Source organism: Sebastes fasciatus, chromosome 6, assembly GCF_043250625.1.
Source record: "Sebastes fasciatus isolate fSebFas1 chromosome 6, fSebFas1.pri, whole genome shotgun sequence".
NCBI lineage: Eukaryota > Metazoa > Chordata > Actinopteri > Perciformes > Sebastidae > Sebastes > Sebastes fasciatus.
In genome coordinates this window covers 14,581,350-14,595,793 of record NC_133800.1, presented here as the reverse complement: position 1 = coordinate 14,595,793, position 14,444 = coordinate 14,581,350, and the positions used below count along the sequence as shown (strand labels likewise).

Sequence of the window (14,444 nt, the reverse complement as noted above, 5' to 3'; positions counted from 1 at the left end):
GCTACAGGAGCAAAGATAATGCCACACAGCTCCAGTTCCCGATGCAGGCTATATATACTCAGCTTAGTCATAGCGTCACAGCATAGTTATACTCACTATGCCTCTGGAGAGAGGTGAGTTGGGGTTGAGACAGAAACAGAGGGGGGGGAAAGATGATGGTGGGAATTATGTAAAGAGAGGCGCTGAGTGGGTAGAAAGTAGTTATTATAAGTATTATCTTCAAGTATGTTTTAAATGTGGTGCAGCCTTCACCTGACCTGAGGTGTGCTTTCACTAAGAGAAGGCCTTTTAGAATATCAAAAATTATTCATGAAAAAATGAACATAAAAATTCACTCACAAGTAAGTGACTAAGTAAGTAAGTAAGTACTTTCTGATTTATTTCATGCTAATAGGTTGATATGTGTTAATAGTACAAAGATCCATACAGCCATCATGTCAGGGATATTTTACTTTGTCCATACACATTTGTTTTTTTTCAGTTCTATTTTTTTTCTAAAACTGAATGTAAACTGTATGTAAAAATCCTAAAATCCAAAATGTCAAACTTGAAAAATTTAAAGGTACAGTCAGTGGGCAACCTCTAAGTCTGAAAAGTGAAGCCAATGCCAAGTGACTTGCATTCTTTCTAACAGCCAGCAGGGAGCGACTCCTCTGGTTGCATGAAAAAGTCTGATTGTATAGAAGTCTATGAGAAAATGTCCCTACTTCTCCCTTGATTTATTACCTCAGTAAACATTGTAAACATGAGTTTATGGTCTCAATCGCTAGTTTCAAGTCTTCTTCAATACAGCATGATGTTCATTTGGTAAATTATGGTCCCATTTAGAGTCAAATAGACCATAAAGCAGGGGATGCTTTGGCTAACTTGTGATTCACAGGTTGCTACCGCGACGTTGCCCTGTCTAGGAGTTGTCCGTGTTTTCATCGTGGAACTTTAACCCTTTCACAGTGTGTTTTATGTTCACGAAAGTTAATTATAACCTTTTTGGTCGCCTGAAAACGATTTATTCAACGTTGGGTTGCACTTAGCTGAGTGTCCCTTCTGGTCGCAAAACAAAGATGGCAACGGCCAGAATGCCAAACTCAAGGCTTCAAAATTGCAGTCCACAAACCAATGGGTGATGTCACAGTGACCACGTCCACTTCTTATATACAGTCCATGGTTAAAATCCAAAGATTCCAAAATTTCAACCTGGGAAAACTTAAGGTTATGTTTTATTATGTTCCAATACTTTGACGGGACTGCTAAAAGCTAATTTGAAGTCCATCAATTATCCAGTTTTCCATCACAAGAACCCAGCTATTAAATATCTTTCAGTGCAGAATTTCCCTTCTCAAGTTCCTACAGTAAACAAATGGTAAATTAACCGACTTTAGTTTGCTTACATATCAGTATTTCCAGACTGGTAGTTAAGATTTTCTAACATGACATATTACACAAATAGTATTTCTGTTTGGTGACATTTGTTTGGTAAATGGCAACCAAACCAGTAGCGCACTGCCAAGTTGTGACTGTCACGTTTTAACACTATAATAAACAACACTCACAAACAGAGGCATCATAACGATCTTGCTAACTCAAACCCTGGATCTAACTACTGTGTGCAGTACAGTATTTTGATCTGTTTTTCTCCTCTAAACAAAACACCAAACAGACATGTGAGTTTGATTTAATGATGTGGAAAAACTTTGAAAAGATTTCAAGATTCCAGTTTTGGAGTCTGGCGAACTGCGTGGAATAAACCATTTTCAGAAAGGAACATAACCTTTGATATAAGCTTGGCAAAAACACCAAAATGAATCAATACGGAGAAAGTCAGAGGATAAAATGCAAAATATTGATTCATTCGTTTGATCGGCTGGAGAGAACGCCACTCACCCATTAAACTGCACAGGCGGCAAGGCTTCACCCTGACTCTCCAACAGGCCCCGCCTCTGCCCCATGGCCACCTCACATGCGTTCTCAGAGGAGTAGAGGTTGAAGGGTGTGTTATACACTGATGGCTGGGGCGCAACGAGGATAGGGGGGGAGGAGGAAGAGGATGGATAAGAGACAGGAGGTGGAGGAGGAGGAAGGGGAGGACTGATGTGAGAGGAGGCAGGAGTGAAGGCAGAGGATGGGGATGGGATGAAGGGAGCGAAAGGGGACTGTGAAGGAGGGTATTCGCTCTCTCTTGCACAGCCCCCGTAACGTGTGGTGGCCTTGTTGTAGCTGGTGGTGGAGGGGCTGGAGGAGTGAGGGTGGGGATGGGGTGGTGGAGGTGGATGGGTGAGGGCCACTGGTTTTATGATGTCTGATCTGTCGTCCTATCAGTATGAGAGAAGAGCATGCAAATACAAACCAAAAACAAATCACAACACAGCACACACTATACTGATGCCTCTCAGGTTATATTTGTTGTGTTTGCCCATAGGCTTTATGCTGTATACAGCCTTTGATCTGTCCATATAATAAAGTTTGATTCAATTTAGGAATAGCGGGGAAAAAAATCAATCAACCTGTAAATGTGTTCTGAGGATTTTCTGGGAATAGAGAAGCATCAGTATACTTAACTATCATTTACAAAAAAAATAGATGTAACAATATTATAAAAACACAATTACATGAATCAAGACAAAGGTTTCATGCAGCAAAAATATGTGTATGGCATCGTTTCAGAGGGGTGTAGTAAGAGTATTCAAAGCACTTGGTACCCCAGGTGAATGACTTTTTCTTTTTATGTCGTAATGAATCCATCACTAATTTAATGTCTTTTCATGTCATGAGTTTGTTTTTCCTGTTCCAAATTAATCCCACAGTTGGTCGACTACTGTCACTTAAAATTTGTCACAACATTTTATTAAATAATAACAAAGTATAGATTAGAAATATCATATTTTGAAATCAAATTACTTATTTTTTCACCTGGCATGCCTTGTGTTAAAGGTACAGTGTGTAGGATTTAGCGGCATCTAGTGGTGTGGTTGCAGATTGCAACCAACTGAGTAACTCTCTTTCTGCTAATAGATCCCCGAAATGTTACACACTGTTCCTTTAATTAAACAGTACCATTTTATGATGATCTACAAATAGACATGCTGTGCACTCAGGTGCTTATCATTTTCTGTTATACCAGTGACGTGCTGTGTTACAGTACCTTTGGTGCCACAGGAGGAGGTTTTGCAGCACGGGCGGCCCTTGAGAGAGGGAGGAAAAAAAACACAAGTTAGCATGAGTTATTATTGGACAATTCTTTTTAATTTCAATATTTCCTTTGAAAAAATGTCTGTTTTTGATATCTGAAAATGTACTCTTATAATAGGTTTAAGTGACTGTTAGGTAACACCAACTGGGAAAAATAGCACAAGCTTTTCAAAGCGTACTTGCTGATATTTATAGAGCCTTTCAAAGCTGCTAAGGCCACACTATAAAATATTCAGATCTTACTGAGGTTGAGAGAAACTGTGGTTATGGTGAATTATGACTCAACCTGAGCTCTCAGCATAGAAACCAGCACGGAGAGGTTTCTGTCATCAGCTACAGAATCCAAAAGAGTCTCACTGTGTCTTTGTGTCAGAATATGAAACTCAAGTTGGTCCGGATGAAAAATTGGCCTCTTTCGATGAATGTGTGCTTTTGAAGGCAGCTGTTTTTAGTCTATGAAGGCCTGTACCAATGTGATACTCTTGGTCTTTGATACTCTTGATGCCATGAGCTCCCTAAAGGTCATCTGAGGAACATGCCTGTAACTACCAACACTGTTAAATTAACTCAGACGTGATACCAGCTTAGCACTTTATCCTAATACAGATCATTTTTCATGTTTACAGTGTTTTAGTTGACCCCAGATGATAGTGACGCAATAGGACAGTACTTTATTGATGCAAAATTAACTAAAACAATAACTATGAATCAATATTCAGTCTTTTGAACATTTAAAGAACTTATTAATAACATTTTATGTAGATAAATATTTTAAAAAATCAAATAATTAGGGCTGTCAAAGTTAATGCGATAATAACGCGTTCACGCAAATTCGTTTTAACGCCACCAATTTCTTTAACACATTACGCAATCAATCTTTCAGAGGTAGTAGAGTTTTAAAGCTAGAGTGATGATGCCCACTATGTGATGCTAGCTTGTCGCGAAGGAAATTAAATAATGCTCCAAACTTGCGCTAAATTTTGGCGAGGAAAAACTGTCATGGCCATTTTCAAAGATAAAAGATAATAAATGTGTTTAAATCTTTAATTTGCCATAAATCATGGACATAATGCGATTAATCGCGATTAAATATTTGAATCGATTGACAAAAATGGATAAATGGCTGAGATTGACGGTAAATACCTGGCAACGACTTGTTGTGAAGTAAATGCAATGGAACGGGGGATGTTTATCAATGTTATCAATAGCACCTTTAAGAGAAGTCATTAATTGTTCAGAAGAGTGAATCTCCTCACTAACAACAGCTTACTAACACATGGAACAAATTAATATAATTCAAACAGTTGTTGCAGTGCATCACAACTTCATCGAGCATGATTTAAAGAGGAAAATACACAAGTTAACGTAAATTAAAGGTTAAGTAAGCTGTGCAGTAACCGAAGACGTGTGAATCTCAGCAGCCCCCTGCATTCCTTTCAGAGCAGCCCTTCTAGAAACTTCCAGAGGGAGGTTCATGTCCTTCACCTCTCTAAATCTGAACCGACAGCGCGGTAGTAGCTGGAAAGACATCCGTCTACAGACACAGCTACTCATGCGCTTGGCCTTTTGCTCCCTGCGTCTTGTTCCTCGGTAGTTTGCCAACAGTGTCCTGATACGATGCCATCCTGCTCCATCGACATGAGATGTGAGGATCTTTAAATATGTTTAACACCAGAAGCAAAAATGACATCATGCCATAAAGTTCTACAACATTCTAAATGGTGTTTTGAGTACTCAGATTTCAGATCAACTTAAGCAGAAGGAGGAACGAATGATGAACAGGTCTGAGCTAATTATCTTAAAGAGCCTTTCCACCCTGAAGTGAGCCTCCCAAGTTGTGTACTGCCACGTTTACTGATAAAGATATGAATGTTTTAAGAACCCTGATTGTGGCTATGGTTTGACACTCATAGTCAAGACAGAGGGATGTGTTTTCTGTCTTAATAAGCCTCCAAGGCTCAACCAACAGCAAAAGAATCCTCCTGAGCAACTGCTAAAGTGTTAAAGACATTCCTATTGTCCTTTGAGACAACACACATCACCTGTTTTTTGTCTCATTATGTCAGCAGTATGCCTCTGGCTTGGCTCTGGGTTTCCCTGGACACACTAAACTCAGTGGTGTAGTGGTTGTTGATAAGGTGGATGTACTACTAGGTAGATAGCTATAGTTACCGAGGAGGAAGTGGGTATACTCTCCTATATGTTCCAGTGGCTTTTTGGCTGACAGGTGGGTATACTGTAAACTGCCAGAAAAAGATATGGGTATACCCCATATACCTGCACACACCCTCCACTACGCCACTGACTATACTGTAAATAGTCAAGTATCAGCGCAACACCAAAGTATTCACTGACATCAAAACTGATCCGAGGACAGTAATGACCACACACTTGCCTCACACACACTCACGTTATGTGAGGCACAAAGAGAAATCGGTCTGCGATATCATCCCAGTAATAACGGTGATATATCGGCGTACGTCTTGTCCGATTTGCGCCGATATGACATTTTTTTAAAGAATATAATGCTGAAAAAGCTTCTTGGGTGATTTAGGAATGGTGTCATCACCCAGTTTGTCCAGCAGAACATGTTCCGACTTTCAATACAGTGGCAATGCGAGGCAACACGCAGCATTCTGCAATAGAGCTGCAACGATTACTCGATTAATTGTACTATTAAATTCATCATCTATTTTAATAATCGATTAATCAGAAAAAATAGTCTAAATTCTCTGATTCCAGCTTCTTAAATGTGAATATTTTCTGGTTTCTTTACTCCTCTATGACAGTAAACTGAATATCTTTGAGTTGTGGACAAAACAAGACATTTCAGGACGTCATCTTGGGCGTTGGGAAACACTGATCGACATTCTTCACCATTTTCTGACATTTTATAGTTACTGTATACTATGTATTTAGTATATTTCACTGTCATCCCTGTGCACTGTAGCCTCGATTACACTGCAGCTATAACTGGAAACACCAACATGGAAATGTGTTGGGGTCACAAGAGGGAGGAAAAATAGATGCCTGCTAGAAAGTGAATGAGAACCAGAGTTTAATTTAACCTAGAGGCGTTCAAACCTTTTCTCTGGGGATTTGCATAGTCAAAGGTAATTTAGGCTTTTAAACAAGCAACCTGCTGTTTTATTAAAATGACTTTTATGTTCCTGGGACTTGGTCTGACCTTGGGAGAACTTTTGAGGGTTATCTGGGGTTGTCTGTGTCAACTGGGCCTTGTGTTTTGTGTTTTGTTTGGTTGTACACCGTATGCATTAAAGCTTCAGTAGGCAGGACGTTTTTGGCATCATTGGGCAAAAATTCCATAATAACCTTTCAGCATATTATAATTCAAGTGTTCTGAGAGAAAACTAGACTTCTGCGCCTCCTCATGGCTCTGTTTTTTTTGCTTTCCTCTGGTCTGTGAAATCTTGCAGATGCCATTAGGAGCACTGGAAGACACTGGAGGACACAGAGACACATGATTTTTTTTCAGATTACCTGTCTCATGCACTACTGTCAGGATATAGTGACCGTTTTATAAAAATAACTTTTTAAAATCATATTTGCTCCATTTCTACCCACTGCAGCTTTAAAACAACAGTAACCAAATTTTGCCAAAAATAAAAATATGTCACCAGTATACGGGGCTTCTGTTGGGCGCTGGTATCCCTTATAGCAGAGGAACGTTTCAAACACTTTGCCACTGGAATGTTTCTCCGTAGCTCAAATGTGTGAGGGTCAGAGAGTAAGTAGATGCAATAAAGTCATTGACAGTGTGATGGTGACAAACATGACGTTCCATATGGAAACATTTACTTGGCTGTACATGTAGATGTGTGTGTTCTTTTTCCCACCAACAGTTTAAATGATTCATAGTTTAATAGCAGCTGGTATAAAACATGTGTCTGTTCTGTGTTTGCATTCGTAACCTTGCATGTTCCGTGTTAACTGTCAGGCTCTGCGTGTCTGTGTTCCCTTTACATAGAAGTTTTATATCATATAACAGAGCGATTGGTCTGTTCGTGTAACTGCGTTTCCCCGGCAACTCTTTGTGGTGTCAGCCATTTGATACCTTACCACATACAAGTGCGTGCTGTGGCTACAGTGGTGGAGCTTAAACAAACTACATATGTTGTTAAGTATAAGTCATTTATGGTTATATTTATTCTACTGATCTTGGAACGTTGGTCATCAGGGTTTGCTTGTGCATACATTTTGTGTATGTTTTCTTACTTTCCTTAGCCACATTTTTTTTTTATGTTTTCCTAATTAATTATTTTTGGAAAATTCATAAGCTTTTACATAACACTGACAGCAAGCTCTCTGCTCTGTTTCCACTCCCTCCAACAATTTTCTCTTTTAGTATTTACAGGGAATGAACAAAACAGCAGGACATCTTACAAAATAATGCCATCCAGCCCTGCAGTAAATACTGTAGACTGTATGATGTATAACTGTTTTTTAATATTTGAGCATATGTTGTATGGTCTTGAAATGTATTTTATTGTTGAGTGTCAGGTGTCAAGAGGTGACTTTCAGGACAACATGTTTCATCTACATCTCCTCCTCTGATATTATTGTATAATGCACCACATCATTGAAGACGACTAGAGGTAAATGGTTATAAAATGCATGATCTACTTATCAAATCATCCTTCCAACGGCATATTCTGTTTTTAATGCATCCCCATACTGTATATTACCTTTATGGTGCCTACTAGAGTCTCCTCACAGGTTTTTCTTACGCATGAATTGATTTGTCAATCTGCCCTCGCGGCTGTTCTCTGTTCTCAATTGTGCATTTGTGTTTAATCTCTCTGGTCTATTCTTACTGGAGTGAGATCATTGACCGATGTTTCCAGGGCTGTGCCCTGACATGCCATCAGCTGCACCAGTGAGCAACCGACCACACTGAATCAATAAGAGATTGTTGCACGTGTGTGTGAGTGTGATTTTATGTCTAAAAGGGGGGGTTGGCTGAGAGGCAGAAGTGGTTTAGGTGGAGGTGACACTGACTGGGATCTGTTAATAACACCAGTAGAAGCCGAACACACACTCTATATACGACACAAACACACACATAGGCACACACATTCAAGCTATACACAATAGTGAAAGTGATTCTATCACAGAGTGCCTTCATGTGTGTCACCTCTCATAAATTAGTGTTTTTGTTTACTCAAACACAAAACCTCCTAACATGGGTGTACCCTGACAAATTATACACACACACGAACATATAGCTCCTGTCAATCCTACCTGTCTGTCTCATTCAAACAGCTACACACATCATTGTAATTCAGAATAAAGCAGGTCTTTAATGATGTGTGCCGCCATTTGGACGACAGAGTCGTTAATAGTAGTGAACTGACAAAGGTCCAGTTAACACACACACCCACGCAAACATATGCACACACAATGATGCATTATGCAGGGTGAGTTGACAGTGATTTCAGGTGTGACGGGTTGGCCCAGGAAATGTTAACGGGGTGGTGCAAAAACACAGACTACAAGGACCAGTTTATACACTCTGCAGCATCTGCACCTATAAATAGGCTTTAAATGAATGCACACACACATAGGTCTATTTTTAGATTAACTGCACCTTGGACATTTCCAAATATTATTTGTGTGACACGCTTGAACTAGATCAGCCCAGTTATATAAAAGGCTCGGTTTTCTTTACCAGAGCTGGACCTGATTGCCTCAAATCCTGTCTGTTTTTTTATGAGCTGTGATCTTATCTTCGATTTGCACCTTATTAGTCTCGCTGAGATATTTTTTGGCAGCTCTCGCATGTCTTTGTGGTAACTTTGCATTCCTTCCAAGGACAGAAGGGAACAATTTAATCCAACTGAAGTCCAACCAACACTTTTTAAGTCAATATTGAATAAATCAATCCAATATTTGAAAAATCATGTGTTCCTGATATTTCATATAATTTTGTTAACAATGGTTTGTGTGTCTGTGCATCCATGTGTGCAATAAGAGCAAACTTGTCTTGTCTTTCTCACGGGATATGAAACACATGATTCAGAGAGGCGGAGGCAGGAGAGAGACTTCCTCTTGGTAATTTATGTAGAGGCACAACTGTGCCCCGGGGTCATTAATGTAAAACATGGCTTTAACTTTGTTTTTGCAGTCTTAACTAAATAAAAACCTTTACCTTAACTCTTTCTTTTTCTCTTCTCACCTCTCGTTTTCCTTTTTAGTCCATCTCAACACCTATCCATCCTTCTCTGTTGGGATCTAATTACTTCTTCCTTTCCTGCCTTTCATGCCGTTTTCCCCTTTTCTCCTCTTTTCCTGAGAATGAGGTCACTGCTCTTTAAACAAAAGTGATGAAGATTATTGAAACAAAGCCCTCTGAAATATATGCAGTCGTCATTCCTGAAGGTGGGACACACTCTCTGAGCCCTTGTCTTATTTCTTTCTTTTTCTGTGCCTTATTAGGAAGAAAGGGAAAGAGAGGACTGGTTTGGTTTCAGTTTTTTTTTTTGGTAATTTTACGTTAAACTGAAGCAGACCGACCAACGTGACCGGGAGAGAATGCCAGGGCACCAATAAGAGCAGATTGACTGGCAGAATTATTGCCACGTGTGGTTCAGCGTTTGAGTGTCAACAGTGTGTATGTGTGTAGTGGTGGTCATGTTGGTGGTGGTAGTATAGAGGGAGAGAGAGTCAGTGTACAGTAGGTACGATGTAGCTATGATACTCAAAGAGAGAAAGAAAGCTGATGAGTGGAAAAAGACTATAACTCCTGACTTCACAAGTAAGGGATAATGAACAGCGAGCCGGTCATTGTTAAACCCCGACGTGAAGATCTTGCATCGCCCTGAAGGGGTTTATTTCACAACAATGACCCGCTATAGCTGTACATTATCCTTCTTCTTACACGGCTACTTATTTAAGAAATCAATAATTTGACACAAAAATGGTCCGCCAGAGTCCGACATCAGAACTGCGCCCATAGCAACGGTCTGTTATAAAGAAATAATAGACCGTAGAACGCCGTGATTGACCAATCAGAATCGAGTATTCAACAAAGTCATGTAATAAGTGTTGTAATGTGGTGTAATGTAATGAAGTAATAATATTTCGTTGCAGTACTTAAGTATTTTTTCCAGAGTATCTGTACTTTACTTGAGTTTTCATACTTCTGTCAACTTTCACTTTTACTCCACTACATTTCCTAAACAAAATGTATACTTTTACTCAGCATTTTACTCGTTACTAATGCAGGTTTGGCGAATTAGTGGTCCTAGTTTGCGAGTTACATCATTCACGGAATAAAGTCATTTTCTGGTTAGATACTTGTGCTTTTACTCAAGTGTGGCTTTCAGGTACTTTATCCATCACTGGCTATTTCAAGACCAGTGTGTGAGTTTATCTAGAACTGGACTTTAAATAGATCTGCTTGTCTTTATCAGTCCTCACACTGGGCAAGACCGTAGGAGAGAGGGGTCACCAACAGATCACACGTACTGTAGGTCTGGTTAGTATGTTATAGTGTGTATGTGTGTGTGTGTGTGTGTGTGTGATCCTCCCTGTTCCTTATCCACTACCTCCCACCGCTATCTTCTCCACAGAGGCCTCGACAGGCCTTTCAGCTGAGTATGACATCACATAAGATCCCAAAAGAAGCTTTGACGCTGACCAGACCGAAGGAACAAGATACGTTAAAACCAGCGCGGTTTCACTACAAAAACATTAGTCAACTGAATCAACTTTGAGAAAATTTGAAGTATGTTTGAAGGCGCGCAGCAGTCACGGACAGAAGAAAATGGTTCCATTGTTGAGTTTCCCCGATTGTTTCAATGATTGTGTTTCCATCAGTTTTTCCTCATTTGAGGCAAGCTACACGTCATCTAGCCCGTGTTAGAATTAAGGTTTGCTGTAATGTTCTTGCTTCTTTATCCTCTGCCATAGATCAATATGGCTAGACAAAAAGCCTGAGGGTATGGGTCAACTGGGGTTTATATGAAACACACTAACTGCCTGTTGTTTATCTGATGGAAATCAAACGTTTGTACTCAATAGAGACTTGACCTAAGCCTCACATTCAGATCAATATCTCTTAGCTTTTAAGATGGCTTTTACAATGTGTTCATAAAGACACATTTTATATCCTTTTTCCTTTGGCTGAATCTGTGGAAATCTATTGATATAAGCTGGAGATCTGATAAACTTTTTTGAACTGTAGATTACCACAGAAGAAAATTCCGCAACATGCAACACAGCCACTGTGTTTCCTGTGGTAACACAGCAACAAACAAGCACATTTTATAGTAGCTCACTTTCTAACAAAAACACACAGCAGTGTACTGGTACCCTAAGGAGTCTTAAAAGCAGACCATGAGAGGAAACAGGCACATTAAGTTAAACCCCACCAGGGCAGGAGAAAGGAGGCAATGTCTCCAAAAGCCTGAAGGTCAACAGCACTGCATCAAAACTCCAACAGAGCACTTCTATAACTAACGCTCACCACTCCACGGCAACTACTCCTCAGTCTTAGAGGTTATAAAACAAAAAGAATTGGATGAGAAGTGTAAAAATAAAAAATATGACGCACAGAAACTGGAATATGCAGCTGCTATACATATTTTACTGGGTTTGGACATGGCGTCCATTAAACAGTAAATAGCAGACATATATTTGAGACAAAAAGCTGTAAAATCTTACACAGTGTATGGACATTTTTAAGACAACAAAGAAGAAGAGTTACTGCTGTAACGCATATATCCACTGGCACACCAAATTTCACATAATGTAAGGTACTAAAACAGATGAACAGTCTCCCTACTTTCACAGCATATACTTTAATTCTTCTAAAATGTTTTTCAAAGATCATAAAAGTAATTTTATGTAACATTAAATTCATGCACATATACTTTAAAGAGAGAGGGCAGATGTTTTCTTTATAGGAGTAAGTTAGTCTTACTGTCTCTGGAGCCACTGGGCAGTAAAAGAGGTAGATGGGAGAACTGTAGTCTCGTGTTGTCTTTTGAAATCTAATTTAAACTTTTACAGCTTTGTTTCATAGCAGACGGACCAAGAAGTAAAAAACTGTACATCTAAACAGAGGAGCTCACATGGAGGCGCTAAGAAAGACAGACAGACAGACACGGGGTAAGGACTGACACAAACACACGTTGGCATGCAGTCACACATCCAAATAGCAAAATATTTTTCTTGCAACACAACCTGGCATGTTTAAAGCATTTTTCACTCAGTGTTAATGACTCTTGACCTGATAATGCCCTGCCATACCTCTCTGAACACTTCAGGGCAACTCCCACGCTGAACACTGCCATCATCGTTTAAAATATTTAAAGTGTAATTGACTAAACTAATGACTCCATGGACCGTAATTGGATTGTGGCCAAGAAAGAAGTACTAGACATTTCCACACTGCAACCACACGTATATAGAAATCACAAAACTGAGCTTTCTTTCTCACCGCAGCTCATTGACAAACACACTATGACAATGTTGACCAGAACCATACAACCGTTCTGTGAGGAGGAACGCCGGAGTGATCCCCAGAGCAAATCTGGGTTTATCAAAGCCACGTCAGTGCTGTCAAACTTATTTAAAGTACATCCTGACTGGTGTTTCTGAAATTACACAACACAGGTTAAACCCAACACAACCAAAGATTGCATTGTTTCAAGTGTGGGTCCTGGACGGAGGGAGTTTAGGAATCTCTGCCCTGAAGGCAAACATGCTGCGGCTCCGTGAGGGAAACCAGCGGTACAGGGGGGCCCTAACTGGATGAAGACATCCACATGATTGTAGGGGGCCCCAAATGGGATGAATTAAAGCAGGGATGCAAGATTAATGAGCCTTTAGTGCTGCGGTTTCCTAAGATCTATCTGGCACTGAACTATGGTCTCAAATGATGTGCTTATATACTCACTACATCAACAATGCGTGTATTCGCTAGAAGAATAAACAGTGGAATAATGAAGGTTACACCTAAAATGAACAGATAATGTGAAGAGGAAGAAAGTGAGTTTTATTTTCTGCTGTCTACTTTATAGTTTCTAGCAGCTCACAGAAACAGATACATCAGAAAGAAATACAAACTAAAAGGACAGCACACCAGCTGGGTTCAGCACTCAGCGCTCAAACAGCCTGCCCATCAAAATGATCCGCAGCTGGACCAGGCGGTGTTTTCCACATTCAACATCTGGTCTGTTGAGAGGGTTATGGATATCAATGTACGTCAGTATCACTCAGAGGATTCACTCGCAGAGATGCAAGATTTACTGGCTTATTTTTGATTCTCGGTTCAGTGTCCAACTTTCTGTTTCTGTTTACCTTGCCCATATCTGACTCTCTCTCTCTCTCTGTCTCTTTCGCTAAAACTCACACACACATGCCAGTGCACTTCTCTCAAGTTGTTGTGAGTGAGAGTCTCGTAAACTTAGGCGATAGATAGTGATGTGACAGTGATCGTAAAATGATCCTGGCTCTGACATTGAACAAATACCTGAAGTTATGGAATTCCTTCAGCTTCTTTTTTCCACACTAAAAAAAAATCATAGTAATTTCAACAGATGAGCCTGAAGAGTACTAGTGTAGTCAGAAAAAAAACTGTGGGTGTGCATCAGAAAAACTGGGTGTGCCACATGATACAGGAGTGGACTACGACTGAAATTCAGCCCAGGACTTTGAGATGGAGAAGCCCTTTATGCGAGCACCTGGAGGGCATGTGCGGAACATTTTTTGGCAGTTCTAACACTAATACAGCCGCCGCAGCTGCCACCTCAAATTGAAAAGTTGTGGCTGGTCAGAAATTCACAAGAGTGAAACTCCAATGTCCAAGTGGAAGTGCAATGCAGCAAGAGATGACGCTGCCAGCTGCCGCTCCATTTTTCCTACGACCCGGGCAGCTTTCTGTGCAGCTTCTTCTGGTCCAGGCCACACGAATGGACTGTCCGTGACTTTTTTTCCTGCTAAATGTGTGTGTAGGGTTTCCAACTTCCACTAGTAGAAATATAGAATGGCTGCAGATGGTTGTTTTGTTTAGTAATAGTAACTCGTTTTAGGAAGGCTATAACTAAAAATTCATTCTGCATCCGATTTGCCAGCTGCCTCTTTGGGTGGCACAGGCACATCGTGGCACGAGTGTTGGTATCAGTATGTATGTACATCTGTGCATCATATATAGGATGCTAAATTTGAACAAATTTGAGTCGCATGCAGCGGTGCTATTTTTAGTGCCTAACAAGCCGCCCAGCTGCAACGAA

At 40.1% G+C, this 14,444-nt stretch overlaps 1 protein-coding gene across 5 annotated transcripts in view; it reads right to left on the bottom strand.

The window, feature by feature from the left end:
• The window catches only part of pdlim5a (PDZ and LIM domain 5a), a 74,405-nt gene that overhangs the window by 29,666 nt on the left and 30,295 nt on the right, over window positions 1-14,444 (bottom strand). For 3 of the 5 annotated variants that reach the window (XM_074637817.1, XM_074637818.1, XM_074637822.1), the window contains exons 4-5: window positions 3,140-3,179; window positions 1,882-2,309 (exon numbers count right to left, since the gene is read on the bottom strand). In XM_074637817.1, coding sequence (XP_074493918.1) covers window positions 1,882-2,309; window positions 3,140-3,179 — 468 coding nt within the window. The remainder of the gene's footprint in view (window positions 1-1,881; window positions 2,310-3,139; window positions 3,180-14,444) is intronic. The other 2 variants (XM_074637820.1, XM_074637821.1) reach the window with 1 other exon arrangement.